The sequence below is a fragment of the Eumetopias jubatus genome, unplaced genomic scaffold (assembly GCF_037043125.1).
Source record: "Eumetopias jubatus isolate StellerSeaLion01/CBP00866 unplaced genomic scaffold, mEumJub1_p1.0 scaffold_6, whole genome shotgun sequence".
NCBI lineage: Eukaryota > Metazoa > Chordata > Mammalia > Carnivora > Otariidae > Eumetopias > Eumetopias jubatus.
In genome coordinates this window covers 3,071,310-3,086,110 of record NW_028274812.1, presented here as the reverse complement: position 1 = coordinate 3,086,110, position 14,801 = coordinate 3,071,310, and the positions used below count along the sequence as shown (strand labels likewise).

Here is a 14,801-nt window from a genome sequence, read left to right as displayed (position 1 = left end):
TCGGCTCCGGTCATGGTCCCAGGGTCCTGGGATCGAGCCCCGCATCGGGCTCCCTGCTCAGCGGGAAGCCTGCTTCTCCCTCTCCCACTCCCCCTGCTTGTGTTCCCTCTCTTGCTGTGTCTCTCTCTGTCAAATAAATAAATAAAATCTTAAAAAAAAAAAGCTGGCACAAGCCTCAGACATGAATTTTAAGATATTACAGGGTTGGATAGAGAAGGGTGGGCTTGGGGGGCTCACAAGGGCACCACCAAATCGCAGCAGGTGCTTTCAATCACCGTGGCAGGCTCTGAGTGGGTGGCCCGTGCTCTTCACTCTGCCCAAAATGAGCCTCGAGCGGCTCTCTGCGCATCTCTTGCCTTACCCTGCAGCAACACACCAGCCGCCACGTGGGACAGAGTGCCTGGTTCTCCCCAGGAGACGCCGGGGCCGGCGTGCATGCTGAGTTGGCCACTGTGGCTTAGACACAAACCTTCCTTCCCCTCCGCCACCCAGCGTCTGTATTCCATGTCTTAGGATAACAGATAAAATCCTTCCACCCATGAAAACAGGTGGCTTCCAAAGACAGGACAAGGTGCCATGAATAGAAGCCTACTTGGAACAGGGAAGCCTCTGATGGCCAATAATGGCTGACATCTCTGGAGGTGGTTTACTTATGCCCTTGCTCCCACCTCTACAGGGTGGAACCGGTGGGGCTGGGGGACGCCATCCAAGTGAATCCCAAGCACATGCATTAGAAACGACACTCAAAATGGAAGAATCCCTCAAACTGTTCTTGCACATCAGTTTCACCTAATTTTAAAATATTTGCTCTTTGGAGAATGTGCCATGATTTGACTACCGGAGTAGGAGGGAGATTTGCTTTTACCTTCTCTCACATCAGACTCTAAGCAAAGCTTCACGTGAAACTCAATCTCTTTCCTTTAGATGAGCAGAGTGCTTGGCAGCATCTGACCCACTGTTAGAATGCTGCCCCTGGATGCCCCTCGTCCCTCCCCTTCGCTGTCAGGATAGATCACCCTAGTGCCCACGCTCCGCTCTCCATCTCAGCTTTAAGGCCCGCAGCCGAGCTCCGATGATCCTGGCACCCCAGGACTGCGAGCCCAGTGACAAGCGCTGTTAAACGAGCACAGAGTGAAGCTCCCTTTCTTGACACATTCTTCTCCTCTGGCTACATTTTACTCCATTAAAGTTCTAGCGTGGACCAGGATTGCTTCTATTATTGAAGGAAACTAGCAGATAATGCAGCGTTCTGAGGGAGGGCCTCTCTGAAGTCTTCTTCAGCAGCGTGGGGGTTTGGAAAGCACTGCCTGGACCGTGAGCTGGCCAGTGGGATTCAAGACCCCTTCTGCTCCAACAGCCCATGGGCTCATTCAGTCTCTCGGGCTGTGACCTTGTCTTTGGAATTTGAGAAGGTTAAAATGCATTCATGGATTTTTTAAAAAATTAGTGTTAGATTCATTTTTTTTGAATAAAATTTCATGATAAAAATGGTGTATTCTCAGCATAAATCTGTTTTATCACCCTCACAGTGGAGCTGGAAGCAGGAAGCTTCTTCTCTCCTGCCAGTGGCCCGGGGGCAGTTACAGGACCGGATGGGGCGACTGCACAGAAGGTGCCCCTGACAGGAGCTGGGGGCTCTTCCTTCCTCCTGTGGGGTCTCCCTGTGGCGGGGCTGACCGCAAGCCAGAGGACAAGGTGGGGCGCTGGAGGTGCGGAGGCGGGGAGGCGGTTGTGCGGGGGAGATGGGGCACCCAGCCCGGAAGGGAAGTCCTAGAACCGCGGAGGTACAGCTCCTACAGGTGCCCTGCTGGCTTTCCACCAGCCCCCTGAGCTGGGCAGGGCTGACTCTGATATGTTCCTACGCACTTTCACACAGCTGTACGTTCTGGTCAGACTCAGGATTTGTTTGGTCTTGTTGTCAGCAAGCGCCGGCTGCTTTTATCCACAAATCTTTTTCTGGAATTATTATTATTATTATTTTTTAAGGTGAAGAAGAAGAGTCTTAACAGAGACGCTGAGCCATGAGGCAGGCTTACTGGTCCCTGAGCCCAGGCTGCAGTCTGAGCAGGGGGGACGGCAGAGTCCAGAGAGAGGTTCTGAGCATTTGTCTAGAAACGTCAAGGAATGAATTTCTTCCCCGTGGGATCGGTTTCCTGGGATTGCCATTGTTAGACTTGCTTCTAGTTCAAGAAAGCGCTGGTGGATCAAGTTCCTTATTTTGAGAATAATACTGAGTTATAGTCTCAGGGAAGGAATTCTGTCATCGTGTTGATGAGCAAGGCCTGCTCTCCTCCGTGCTGGTGCTCGGATAATCTGGCGGAACCACAAAGAAGGGGTGGGGAGGAACGGTCTCTGTGGTTCTCATGCCCCAGCAGCCGCAGAGAGCGGGCAGGACGCTGCCCAGGGTCAGCCCCCCACCAGGGCCGGTAAACGAGCCTCCAGTGGTGCTGCTCCCCAGCAAGCTGTACATGTACAGGGCTAAGTCAGCACCCCCAGGACGCAATGGACGGCAGAGGAGGACTCTCTCTGCTGGTGAAGCATATGGGGATGGACGTATCAGGAGCACTTCTCTTTTCTTCCTTTTAATCAATCAGTCAGTCAATCAATCAATCCATCAATGTAAGCTCTAGGCCCAATGGGGGGCTTGAACTCACCACCCTGAGATCAAGAGCCTCATGCTCTACTGATTGAGCCCGCCAGGCGCCCCTCATGTGCATTTTTATTCCTGGATGCTGGGGACGGGAAGGGGCGGGAAGAAACGAGGCCTCGCCGTCCTCAGCATGCTTTTCCTCTTCCTCTTCCGTCTCTGCACCCCTCCACCTTCCTCGTCCCCGGCTCTCCCTGGGTGCTTCCCTCCTGGGACATGGAGTCCGTGGGGGAAATGGGCTTTGTGTTGATCCAGAGGAGGGGCTCACGGGCTTGCTGCACGCCCCTGGAGGCAGGGTATTTCCACGGGCTTGCTCCCAGGACCAATGCCATATGTGAACAAGCGTAGTCAAGCATGCGATCCTTCATAGGATTTCATAGACAACTTCTCTCGTACAATTAATTTGAACAAATGACACAGCGAGAGGACTCTGAGTTTTCCTGCTGGAAAAAATTAAAATTTCCATGCCGATCAGTTTTCCTTCTAAAAATAAGCTCTATTCATGTCAAACATTGGTCTCAATCATGCTGCATTTTTGGATTTCAACTTACATACACATAAGAACATGAGCACAGGAGCGCTAATGCTCTTGTAACCATCTGTCATGAACACAAAACGGGCTCCGCGTCAGGACAGCCTGCCCATCTCCTGGCAGACATGCGTCGGCCCTACCTCCTCCCTAGAATCAAGAACTGGGAGACATAGACTTGCACAAATTTAAGGATCTTGCTTCACTTTTACCCGAGTCTTTTGCTAAAACAAACTACAGTACCTCTAGTAACAGAACAAAACTATGCTACTGAAGAGCAGGCGTGATTGTTAGGTGGAGTCAACCCAAAGGCACGGCACCGAGAGCTGGGAGCAGAACAGCAGGCGACACGCAAGGAAAGGAGCCTGGATCCAGGGTCTCGGGCACCTCCACTTTCTCCGGCAACACTTCACTGTAATGTTTAGGGAGCCTAGATGGTCATCAAGACCACACAGTTTCCTTGCAGACCCCATGACTTGGGCTTTAAATTTACCACTGCCCAGCCCCATCTGCTCTGCACGGCTGTCTCAGTCCTTCATGATCTGGAGGTTGCAGAATGCATGGGAGTGAGCTGGAGTGAAGCCTTAGGGCTCCACCCCTTGGAGTGAGAGGCAGTGTCCTGGGGAGGTCAAGGGCATGCGCGCGTGGACATTCGGTGATTCTCCCACTTACAGGCTGGGTGCCCTTGGGTGTGTTGTTGACCTGCCGGTCTCTGTGCCCTCGAGGGGATGGTGAAAGTAATTACATCATGGTGTCATGAAGATCAACGGACCTAACATGCAGAGCATTTTGAGTTGGGCAGGTTTGACACCTAGTGAGGGCTGTTTGCTGTTATCATCATTATCATCGTCGTAACAGGATGACAGAATTTATGATAAGTCTGAATTCTATCTAATACCTGCTGCTCCTGGTCTCATGAACTTCAGGTGTTGTATCATTTGCTTCTTAGAAATTACTGATGTTTGTGTTTCGAAACCAAGGATCAAGGTGGCAAAAGCAGTACCTTGGGTGTGCATGTGAGTTCTGCGCCCTGAGATCGGTATACACCTGAGTCATCCGCAGACACTGTCCAGAACTCTCTCAAGGTGCACCTACGTAGGCTTCTGAGAGGTTGAGACATTTATTGACACAAGGCAGCATTTCCATAGTGAATGAGCTCTGATATGTTCCTATGTACTTTCCCATCAGCACAATGCCAGGAGTCCTTTTTATACAAACTGGCTTCCTGGGCTGTCCACAATGCGTGCCTGATCATGTTGAGCCACAAAGACTCCAAAACACAATCGAGACCAACAGCCCTCTTATGCAATTCATGTAAAGTGAGTACAGCACCTTGACGGAGAGAATACTAATGATTTTTTCTATTCAAATAAACCTCTCCCCTTCAAGCGCTGCTCAATCCTAGTTCCCTTCTACACGTCGTAAATGATTCCGTGTTAACTTTATTTTTTAAACGGAAGATGTATTCAGGCCTGGCCATCTGTGCAGCTCTATGTCACGTTATTTCAAACTCCTGCACAATTTCATCTCCTCTCCTCGCCTTCCGGGGCTGGCTATGAAAGCAAAGGTGAACTTGAGTTGTGCACTGGAGTGTTGAGCGGTTTTGTCCTTCGGAAGCAGCTCCGCGCGCTAGGAAAGTAGGGCACATCTGTTCAACTGTCACGTGCCTGACAGACGGGAGAGAAGAGAGGACATCACGGTTTTCCCATCCACTCTCTCAGCACTAGGTGGGCACACTGGTGGGACATCCTACGCCGAGTCAGCCCAAGGGGGTGCCTGCGAGAAGGATGGGGGGCAGCACCTGCCTCACCGCCTGAGGCCAGGCTCTCCCAGCGGAAGATCCTGGGCAATCCAGCCTTGTTTGCCTTGGCTGGGAGGGCAGGACCAAGCCTAGGGATTCAGACTCTGCACCAACACTTACTGAGTCCCTGCTGTGTGTGCGTACTGCGCTAACTTTGTCACGTGGTAGCTAGACGTGGCCTCAGTAATTTTAAGAGCTGCACAGAAAAATGCAGCTGAGAATAAATGTAAAACCAACAATCTTGTTGACTGGGAATATACTTGGGTGGAGAGGTTTACATATGGCCTTAAATGTCGTTAATGTGATGACAGAGTAATTATAGTGGCAAAATTAGGGGCCCATAAGACAGAGAAATAAGCTTCAGGCAAAACACAATGATATTTCCAAGACGTGAGATCTAATATGTCCCACATGTGGTCCGAGGCTGTGGGCCTGGTCTGCGCGGGGTTGCGGGCGGCCCCCGCCGGTCTCTGGGAAGGCCGTGCCCTGGCAGTCCAGGCTCCATCCGCCAGAGGGCCTGCCCTGCCCCTGAGTAGAGTGCAGGAGGCACTCGGCTCCGTCAGAGCGTCATCCTGCTGAGAGTAAGCAGAGCTTAACGGGGAAGGCACACACCACCCTTGCCTCCCAGATGTCAGTCCGCTGGAATTTCTGCATGAGATATCCACCCCTCAGCCCCCAGCCCTAAAGGATGCTTTAGACTGAGGTTCTCGACCTCAGCACTGCCGACTTTATGGGCTGGGTAGTCCTGTGTCCAGGATCGTGGGAAGAGCCGGCCCGTGCAGGACACTGCAGCATCCCTGGCCTGCGTACACGAGCTGTGAAAACCCCAGCTGTGAAAACCAGGGTGTCTCAGACATCGCCAGTGCCCCCGCGGGAGGCAGAACCAGCCCAACACCTGCTCCCCCATTATGACTGCCCCAGGCGGAAGCCACATCCTGCTGTTTATCAAAGTTGCTGCTTACATTTTTCTGCTCATTACTCAGAGGGGAGGTTTCTGAATCACCCATGCAGTGGGCTGAGGAGGCCCCAGCTGGCTCTGACTGGACTGTTTCTCAACACGAAACAGACCCCCTTTTCCATGCACACTAGAATTTGGACGGCTGGGCCGGCCAGCTCCTGGCGTGCTAGCTGGGATGCAGGGGCTCAGTTCAGTGGCGGGGGCTCAAGAGGCGTCTGCTGGCCTGAGGTCCAGCTCGCACGCCAAGTCATTAACTGCCACGCTCCCAGGGCTCGGCTGTTAAAAGACGTTCTTAGTTTGGCTAGTTCTTCCACCCCTAAGTGGGGAAACTGCTACTCATCCACCAGTCAGCTGACACAGACAAAGGCCAAAGAATATTTCCATTATGTTTTACCTGGAAAATGCTGAAGACGAGAAAGAGGAGTGATCTGTAGGACATTACAACATTTTGGTAACACAGGGGCCCATCCTGAATACGGAGATCTTTGCCTTGAAACTCCAGCCAGTTCTTTCGCCTTTGAAGGAAATCTGAACCAGGACCCAGGACCTGACTACTGTCCCTGCAACAAGCAGCTTATACGGGCTGGTCCAGCTCTGGGTCCTGGGGGCTGTGCAGCAAAGGGCCACAGCCGGGTGAATTTACACACCCTCCAGACAATGAATTAGGAGACCCACCATGGTCTCAGTGAGGATGGGGCAAACCCTGCAAGGTCCACCAGCTCACTTTGTCCAGGGAACTTCAAGGCTTGGAAAAAAAGAACAGGAAGACCCTGTTTCTTTCTGCCTCACTGAGCTGTGGCCATGCGTCTGGCTCCTGGGCCCTGGGCTGAGATGCCCCAGAAGCCCCCAGCCCAGTCGGCCTCAGTGGGAGATGCAGGGACCGAGGCAAAGCCACGGAACAAAGCCGGATTCAGCTGGTGTTTCTATAAGAGGGCTGGCCATGGGGACAGTACGGGGAAACACACCACTGCCTCTGTCAATGGGAGATTTATTTTCAGAGGCACAAAACGCAGCTGACCGGCCTCACAGAGGCAGGCTGTTTTCGAGAAGGGCATCGTGGTCACTGAGCCAGCCGAACAATAGACGCGTTTCTTCGTGCTCACTGGAAGGAGCGATTGTTTCTGGGATTGCTGCTGGTCACCTGATGCACGGCTGAAGGAATTCTGTGAGAAAGGACCCAGGCAGAGAAAATTCTCTGACGCCCACGCATGTGTGCCCTACGCTCTGAGGCACGCGTGCAATGCTCTCGTCCAGGGGGCAGAGTGCAGGTGCACGCCCCACGTCGGGCGCACCTGCCCACCGGCACAGCATCCGCAGGGCACACGGGGGCGTCCACGCACGCACGCCTCTGAACGCTCCCAGGGAGGAGGAAACATGAGAGTCCTCATCAACCCAAGTCTTAGAAACGCATGGAGCCCCGCACGCCCCTTCTGCAGCGGTCACTGCTGGCGACACCACCTGCGTTCCCGGGGGCCCAGGACGCACCTGCTGTCGGACACCGGGCCAGACAGTGGCGCTTGTGCACCTGGACCCACCGCTCCGGGAACTGTACCGCACCCCTTCCTTCGGCTCCGGCCACGGTGCTGCAGACTCTGGGCAGGCCGAGCGCTGAGAGTCTGTGCAACTCTGTATTTCAAACATTCTTTCCTGCTTGAGAACTTCAGGATACATTTGTCAACAAGCCATCAATTTCCAACCCAAACTAGACCAAAGGGCCTAGTTTTTTTGGGCTGGTGTCTTTTTTTGACAAGAGTTGAACATTTTCTCAGTGCAAGAAGCACGGGGCATGGGTGACCTGCGAAGGAACGGGGTCATTCCCCCACAGGCCTCACTTCAAACAATTTCTTCTGAGTTTAGGAAAATCACAGTGGAAGGAAGCGCTCCTTTTACGCTGCTGCTGGACAGGTTCCACACTTCCCCAAATGTTCGGTGAAGGGCAGGTGCAGCGCCACGTGGCGCAGACACGTCTGGGTCTGGCCGTGCTGACGCCACAGGCTGGACCCGGCTTCTCGAGTCTCGAGGTCAGTTCAGTGGGGAAGCAGCAGGGTTAGAGCATCTCTGGCTGTCTTGTGGAGAGAATGCACAGTTTATGCTTTTTACATACATCAGGTTATGCTTTTGGCCGGAAGCTTTAGATTTAGTCCACATTTCACCAACACGAAAATTCAAGAAACTGGTGTTTGGGATTTCCAGATCAAATATCAAACCTAGCAACAATTACAGAAGCTAAAGGTATTATGTAGAGATTGGATTCTAGATAATTCTAGATAATTCTTACTATTGACTTTTCTTGATGGTTGCAAGTAAAACTACCAGCGCTCTGATTAAGTTTGCACAGATATTACCAGTGTATGCCTCTATTCATTTCTTTGATTTAATTTTCGGTGACTGTAGCTTCTTCCTCTCCCCACCCCCCAGCCCGCTCAAACAGCACTGTGCCTGTCCCCCAGTTGTATTTTCCGGAATACTAAGCACCCAAAGCTTTTATTTCAGGGCATACTGTACATAAAGCTACTAAAGGTGGTCAGTACTTATATGTCGGATAAAACTCAAAATATTCATGATCTGCAAAATAATTTTTGAATGGGTGACCTGGTGTCAAAGCAAACTGAACTCCGTCATATTAGAGCTTGTGGGACGGCGCATGGGGAGGAGGCTGGCCGGCTCAGCCAGACCTGCCGGCTCAGGGCACGTGGAGCCCGCACGCGGCGCCGCTCACGGCTCACGCAGGTGCGTGGTCTTACCTTCACAGCATACTCTGCCTCAGTAGCTTTATGCACACATCGCTTGCACACGGAGTAGGAGCCCACCCCGATGTCCTCCTTGATCTCATAGCCATCGGTGAAATGTATGCTGTTCCCGTGTAACTGCTGTGGAGAGAGACCCGGGGCAGGGACTGCTGTCAGAGCTCACTCGGGCAAAGGCACAATCACGGGCACACAGGACGTGGGCAGCAAGGGAGGTCCCGGATGGTGCCCTCGAGGTCACCGAGGTCAGGAGATAACGGATCATGAAGGTAATGCTGCTGGTCAGCAATGATTCCAGATCTGAATCCTAACTTTGTGGGGATGAGCTTAATTTTTAGACCATACTACCAGAGTCTGAGCCTCTGGAGGTGGGAGTGCAGAAGGCCCTGCAGATAATGGGTGCATGGTTCGGACGCTTGAGGCCAGAGTGGTGTCTGGTGTCCGAATCTGACTGGAACTCGCCCCCCCATGTGATGTTCCAGCCACCGCCCCATCTGCCCGTATGCACAAGCCTCCACCCTATGCACTGAGAGCACAGACAGAAAGCCACCAATCACACCTCGTATGTGGTGTATACCGTCACATCGAGTGTCCCCGTTAGACACACGGTGCGTTCCCAAAAGGCCCAGGAGAAAGAAATACGGAATTCGAATGCCACCTCATTTCCCCTGACTTTGTCCTTAAAATGCAATCACAATTCCTTCTTAGAATTCTCTGCATCTGGTCACACTCATCAGGTGGAAAACTCCTAAAAATGTCATCTGAATTGATTTCCCAAACAATACATTTCACAACAGAGAAATGGCCCCTATGAACCAAACTACTCTCTTGGGGTACTGACTCGATCCACACAGTGAGGACGCCCCCGTCTGACCGCCTGTGGGGGCTCCAGCCACACACACACCCCAGGGACATTCTGGTCAGAACTCTTTTCCCTTCGTGAGGATGAATGTGGAGCAGGGGCGAGAGGCATGGCTCAGATCACCATGAGACTCAGTAACGCCCAGCAGGCTGGGGACAGAGTCGGTACCCCCCACATCAGCACCCCAGGACCCAGGCTGCTCTCAGCCCACGTGTGACATGGGTGCTGGCGCCTCTCTGGGCACACCTGCTGGGGGCGAGCAGCCTGGCGGTACGGGATTACCTGCACGATGGGGTGAACCGTGGCTTTGTGCAGATCTTGCTGCGAGGGCTCCTGGACCAGACTTGAGGCCACAAAACTGAATCCTCTGAACAGATGATGCGCGTTGGCACTGGGGGGGACGCCGGGTGAGTCTGCAGGTAACAACGAGACAATTAATTCAAACTTCCAGGAGGGGCTTCCTCGTTTGAATTCTCCAATCACTTTTGCTTAATTTGTGACACCATACAGTTTGCTTTTGTGCTGGGTAGTAACTGAAGTGCTAAGGACACAGAAAAATCATTCTCTCTACATTTATATATTAATAAAAGGTAGAATTTTCTAAGCACATGAGCTCAGTGCATGGTTCTGTTAAAGGGTAGTTATGGCAAGGGGATTCTGAAACAGTGGATAATCCATATCCTGTATGTGAGATTTCTGGATGCAGAATGGGAATGCCTTGCGGTGGGTTACGGTCTTTTTTTTTTTTTTTTTTTTTAAACTTAAGCCAACACTAAAGCTGGTTTCTATCCCCTGGACGTGCACAAATCAGCTGCCCACTGGAGCGCGCTTACTGGTGAGAGGTGCCCGTCCAAGATTTAAAAACCCTTCAAACATACTAGTCAGAAACTAGTCATGGGATCATCAAAGTTTTAAATTTTCTTTTATCCAACTCATGGTGTCTGCTTTTTAAGTACTGTGCTGAAAATCAGCATCTCCCAGATGATTCTCAAGCATGGTAAATTCTATTTATGCCACCTATCACTCAGGCCTGCCAGTCACACCAACCGATTGTGAGCGGTGGTGGTGACTCCGTGAAGACCCATCTGAACCTCATCTGATCACCCTGAGCCTGTCCGCCACCGCTCGGTCTGTGTAGGGGGAGACAGCCCTGGCGACGGGAGGCATGGCCGTGTACTCTGGGCCCCTAGTTCAGAGACAGTGCTTATCTGATCTGCAAAGTCTCCATTCACGGATGAAAATGCATCAGTTCAAGTTAATAGACCTGTTCTCCCCTGCAAAGCACACACACTCCTCAGGGGCTATTAATGAACCTCTTGGGCTAGGCTCTGCCCTGACCATTTGCCGGGCTCTGGCTCATTCCCTGGGTTGAGCTGGAGTAGGAGGACACCAAAGCGCCCTGGGGGTTGAAGATTTGCATAAGGTTGATGTATCCATTGTGCTTTGGTGGAGACGTTCAGGGCACCCCGCGGTAGCGTGGGGGATTTTCAAGAGAAGGCAGACCTCAAAGCCAAAATTGTGTGCAGGAAAAAGGCAGACAGCGCGAAGCAAGCCGGAGAGCAGAGCCCCGGATCTGGAGCGGCTTGGCACCCGCCGCGCTTCTTCTCTGCTCTCTAGCAGCGCATAGTTTTCAGATTCTAAAAAATACTCAGTGGAGCCTTCTGGGTTTTAATTACGCTTCTCTAGTCTAGTATGGTGGGGATTTATTTCCCAGCACCCACAGCCTAACTCAAAGGGAACAAAGTAGATTCTCTCTTCCAAGTTTCTTCACATAGTGTTTTGTATTTGACCATCTATTTGTTTCACGATTATCCTTAAAAATCATAGGAAATTTCAGATTCAAAAGTAGTAAGAACCCCCATAGACAGGAGATTCCCCCCCCTTTTTTTTCACATAACACCATTATATAACATACTCTACTGTACGGACTGGACTGACCATGTTCCCCCAAAATTTGTAGTTTAAAGCTCTAGCTCTCCATGTGACTGTCTTTGGAGACGGGGTCTTTCGGGAAGTCATGAAGGTTAAATGAGGTCATGAGACCTGATCCAATGGTGCTGGTGTCCATATAAGAAGAGGGTGAGACAGCAGGGATCTCGCCCGCTCTTCCTCCTCGAGCACAGAATAAGACCGTGGGAAGCCGTGTGCCAGCCAGGAAGAGAGCCCTCCCCATGAACCGAAATAATGTCTGCTGATAGAGGTGCCCAGGATGGTCGTTTGTCATGGCAGCCTGAGCAGACCAAGACAATTCCCATACCGCCAAAAAATTAATATTAACTCATCAGTGTCACAAAATGGTAACTTTTAGAGGGAGCTGGCCAGTTCTGAGTCTGACAGACCTCGAGAGTGACTGTCGATTTTCATGAAAGTACGCGTCGTCGGCTGTGCTGACGTCCAGTAGCTGAGAGGGCTTTTCTGACAGGTGTTTGCGGTTTGCACGAATAAGTTCTAGAGTTCACACCGCTCCAGACATCACCCGCAGCCTGCCTCTTCCCCCAGACCCTCTAACTACGGGAGACACTTCCATTGTCTTGAGGCCCCCTGCTCGTGTGTGCCCGAAAGAAGTGGTCCCCGGATCGCAGCTCAGAACAGGAGGCAGCAGGAGAGGGGGATCCACAGAACCCCTGTGTGATTCCAAACCAGCTGTTACCGGGAGGACTGAGAATTGGTTCTCTCACTTAAACCTTGACGGCGGAGCAGAGAGAACGAGAAAGTCAGAACCGACCGGTACCCTCCATGGAGGCCTTCTCGGACCTGAGACCCCCTGGCTACGTCGCCCTCCCTAAGGGCCGGGGAGCAGGAGGACCCACAGGGGGACAGAACCCCGGGTTCGCTGGCACTCACGGCCGGTGCACACCTGTGGGCGTCCGTGCTGTGAACTCGGGGTCAAAGTGGAAGGTGTCCTCGGGCCTGCCCACCGCTGGTTTGAACGGCGGCTTGATCTCCTTCCTGTACAGCTTCTGCGGGGAGAGCAAGACAGGACGCTGAGGAGGAGCCACAGAGCACCCAGGAGGACGATGCAGAGGAGCAGGGCTGGCCGCGGGGGCGGGGAGACGGGCTCCGCACACCCCCCCGGTCTGCACCTGCGCCCGGCACCCCGTATACTCTGACCCATGTACGAGCGCCCTGAAAACACAGTGTCTCTTATGTGTGGAGATTATAGAAGATATTTGATATAAAAGCCATAATTGAAGGTATGAGGGTCTGGACACATGCTAAGTATTCTTCATTAAGGGCCATATGAGGTTTTAAAAACTTTTTGGGGGCAGAATGTTTTTTTTTTTTTTGAAAAATTTTTTCAGGTAAAATCTGACAGGACAGCCGCGTCTTACCAGCACTGCCCCCTGTCGGGGAACGGTAGGGAAGAGCCCCTGCTGCTTGGCGCCCCCCCTCCCCGCCCTGGCCACCGTGGGGGGCCCGCGCCTGGGGGACACCGGGAGAGTCCCCAGCTAGAACGAACCAGGTCCTTCCTCACACACCTCCCAGAGCCTGTGACCGGGGCTGTAGCACTCCCCTTGGGCACCTACTCTGGTACCCCCAGGTGTGGGGGTCCAGAGCCCTCTGCTCAAGTGGGCGGAGTCATGCTTTTGCGTTCCTTTACACGCGTTTGTGCACTTGGATGAGCCCGTGAGAACAGCCGAGTCCAGGGGGAGAATCAGCACTTCTCCAGAACGGCCACATCTGGCGGCCCTGAACTTAGGTCATGGGCCTGACCTTTGATGCACAGAAACTCCACGTCCCTCACGGCTTCCCTCTGATGTTGGCCTTCTTGGAAATGCCTTCCAACCTGATGATGTTGCTTTCAATGCTCTTAGGAAGGGCAACAGTGTATTGTTTTGGGGAGAGTCAACTTCAGGAACAAGACAGTTTGGAAGCAGGCCTGGGAACCAGCTGGATAAAGCCACAGATGGGGAAGAAGGGGGTGTGGGCAGGAGGGGGAAGCTGGGGCCAGTGGGGGAAGTGATGGAGAGGTGCGGGGGCCTCAGGGTGCCACTTCTGACTGAGGCTGTGGGGCAGCCATGGGGTGGACTTCAGAACGTCACAGTCCTGGGTCCGTCGGCGTGCCCTGGGTACGGAAGTCGCGGCGCTGGCAAGCGTGCCGAGAGCCTGGCGGGTTGGGGCACGGGCAGCAGGGCTTGGACACCAGGAGGGGGGTCTGGCAACCGTTTAGCACGAGTTTTCCCAGTTCTGCCTGATCAGAGGGGACCCTCAGGCCCTTTCTTGGTGCTTCTGCTCAGTGGGTCTGGAGCCAGGGACCCTCATGGCTCAGAAAACGGACGCAGTGACACCCGTCCAATCTGCTCTAAATCTTTCCATAACACAGAAAAGCAGATTTTATCACCCTGACTTTACAGACGAGGAAACCCAGGCTAAGACAGGTTGGGCGAGTTGTGCAAGGTCAGGAGTGAGTGAGGGCTGGCGGGGGAGGACCAGGGCATCCTGACTCTTCCCGTTAGAGCAGCGCTCGTGGTGAGGGAAGGTCCAGCAGCGGCAGGAGGGTGCGATGCTCCGATCCCTGCTGGGAGCACACCCTTCCAGAAGCCAAGGCGGCCACGGAAAACTGGCAGGAGTGACAGACAGAACAATAGCTGTGTCCAGGCTGGTGACCGCTGGGCCCCCCGGGTTTAACGAGCCGCAGGCGTGCAAGGACAGAGCTCAGGGTGAGCACCTGGGAGCCGCCAGAAGAAAACGTCTACCCTCGATTATCTGCTCATTTTTTGCCCTGGGTGAATCGATTTCATTAGGAATTGATTTACTCCATAAGCTCTTTCCAGAAATAGAAAGATGCTACTTTCCGCGGTGACGCATTCTGCGGTGGGAATAAACTTCCCTGATGTATGCACTTGTCAGAGGAAATCGAATAAGGACGAGCGAGTCGTGCACCTTGATGAGGATGCTAGTCGTTACCAAGACCGACGGCCCAGGCGCAGCCCTGCAGGGCTCAGACCCTTTCTGCTCACACCGGTGATGCTCCAGTGGTATTTGAGCTGCATTATTAAATCAGTATCTGTCCTGCTCAAGGAAAACTCACATCCTCTCCCTGGGCAGGCATGTGTTCTCTTGCTCCCTGGGGGAGTGGGTGGGGGAGGAGAGGGAGTTAGAGGGAGCGGGGCGGGGGGGAGATCGCTACCACAGAGCCAGGGCTCCTGCTTTTCGAACATTTATTTACATGCACACAGCGCTGGCTGTCACTTAATCCAAACGAGAGGCGAGGCGTTTGCACCTGGAGCTGAAGGTCGTACATTTCCGCTCTCTT

At 52.9% G+C, this 14,801-nt stretch overlaps 1 protein-coding gene across 6 annotated transcripts in view; it reads right to left on the bottom strand.

Moving 5' to 3' along the window:
• The window catches only part of RPS6KA2 (ribosomal protein S6 kinase A2), a 292,856-nt gene that overhangs the window by 15,125 nt on the left and 262,930 nt on the right, over nucleotides 1-14,801 (bottom strand). For all 6 annotated transcript variants that reach the window (XM_028103238.2, XM_028103240.2, XM_028103241.2 and 3 more), the window contains 3 exons: nucleotides 12,402-12,504; nucleotides 9,827-9,957; nucleotides 8,680-8,805 (listed from right to left, as the gene is read on the bottom strand). In XM_028103238.2, coding sequence (XP_027959039.1) covers nucleotides 8,680-8,805; nucleotides 9,827-9,957; nucleotides 12,402-12,504 — 360 coding nt within the window. The remainder of the gene's footprint in view (nucleotides 1-8,679; nucleotides 8,806-9,826; nucleotides 9,958-12,401; nucleotides 12,505-14,801) is intronic.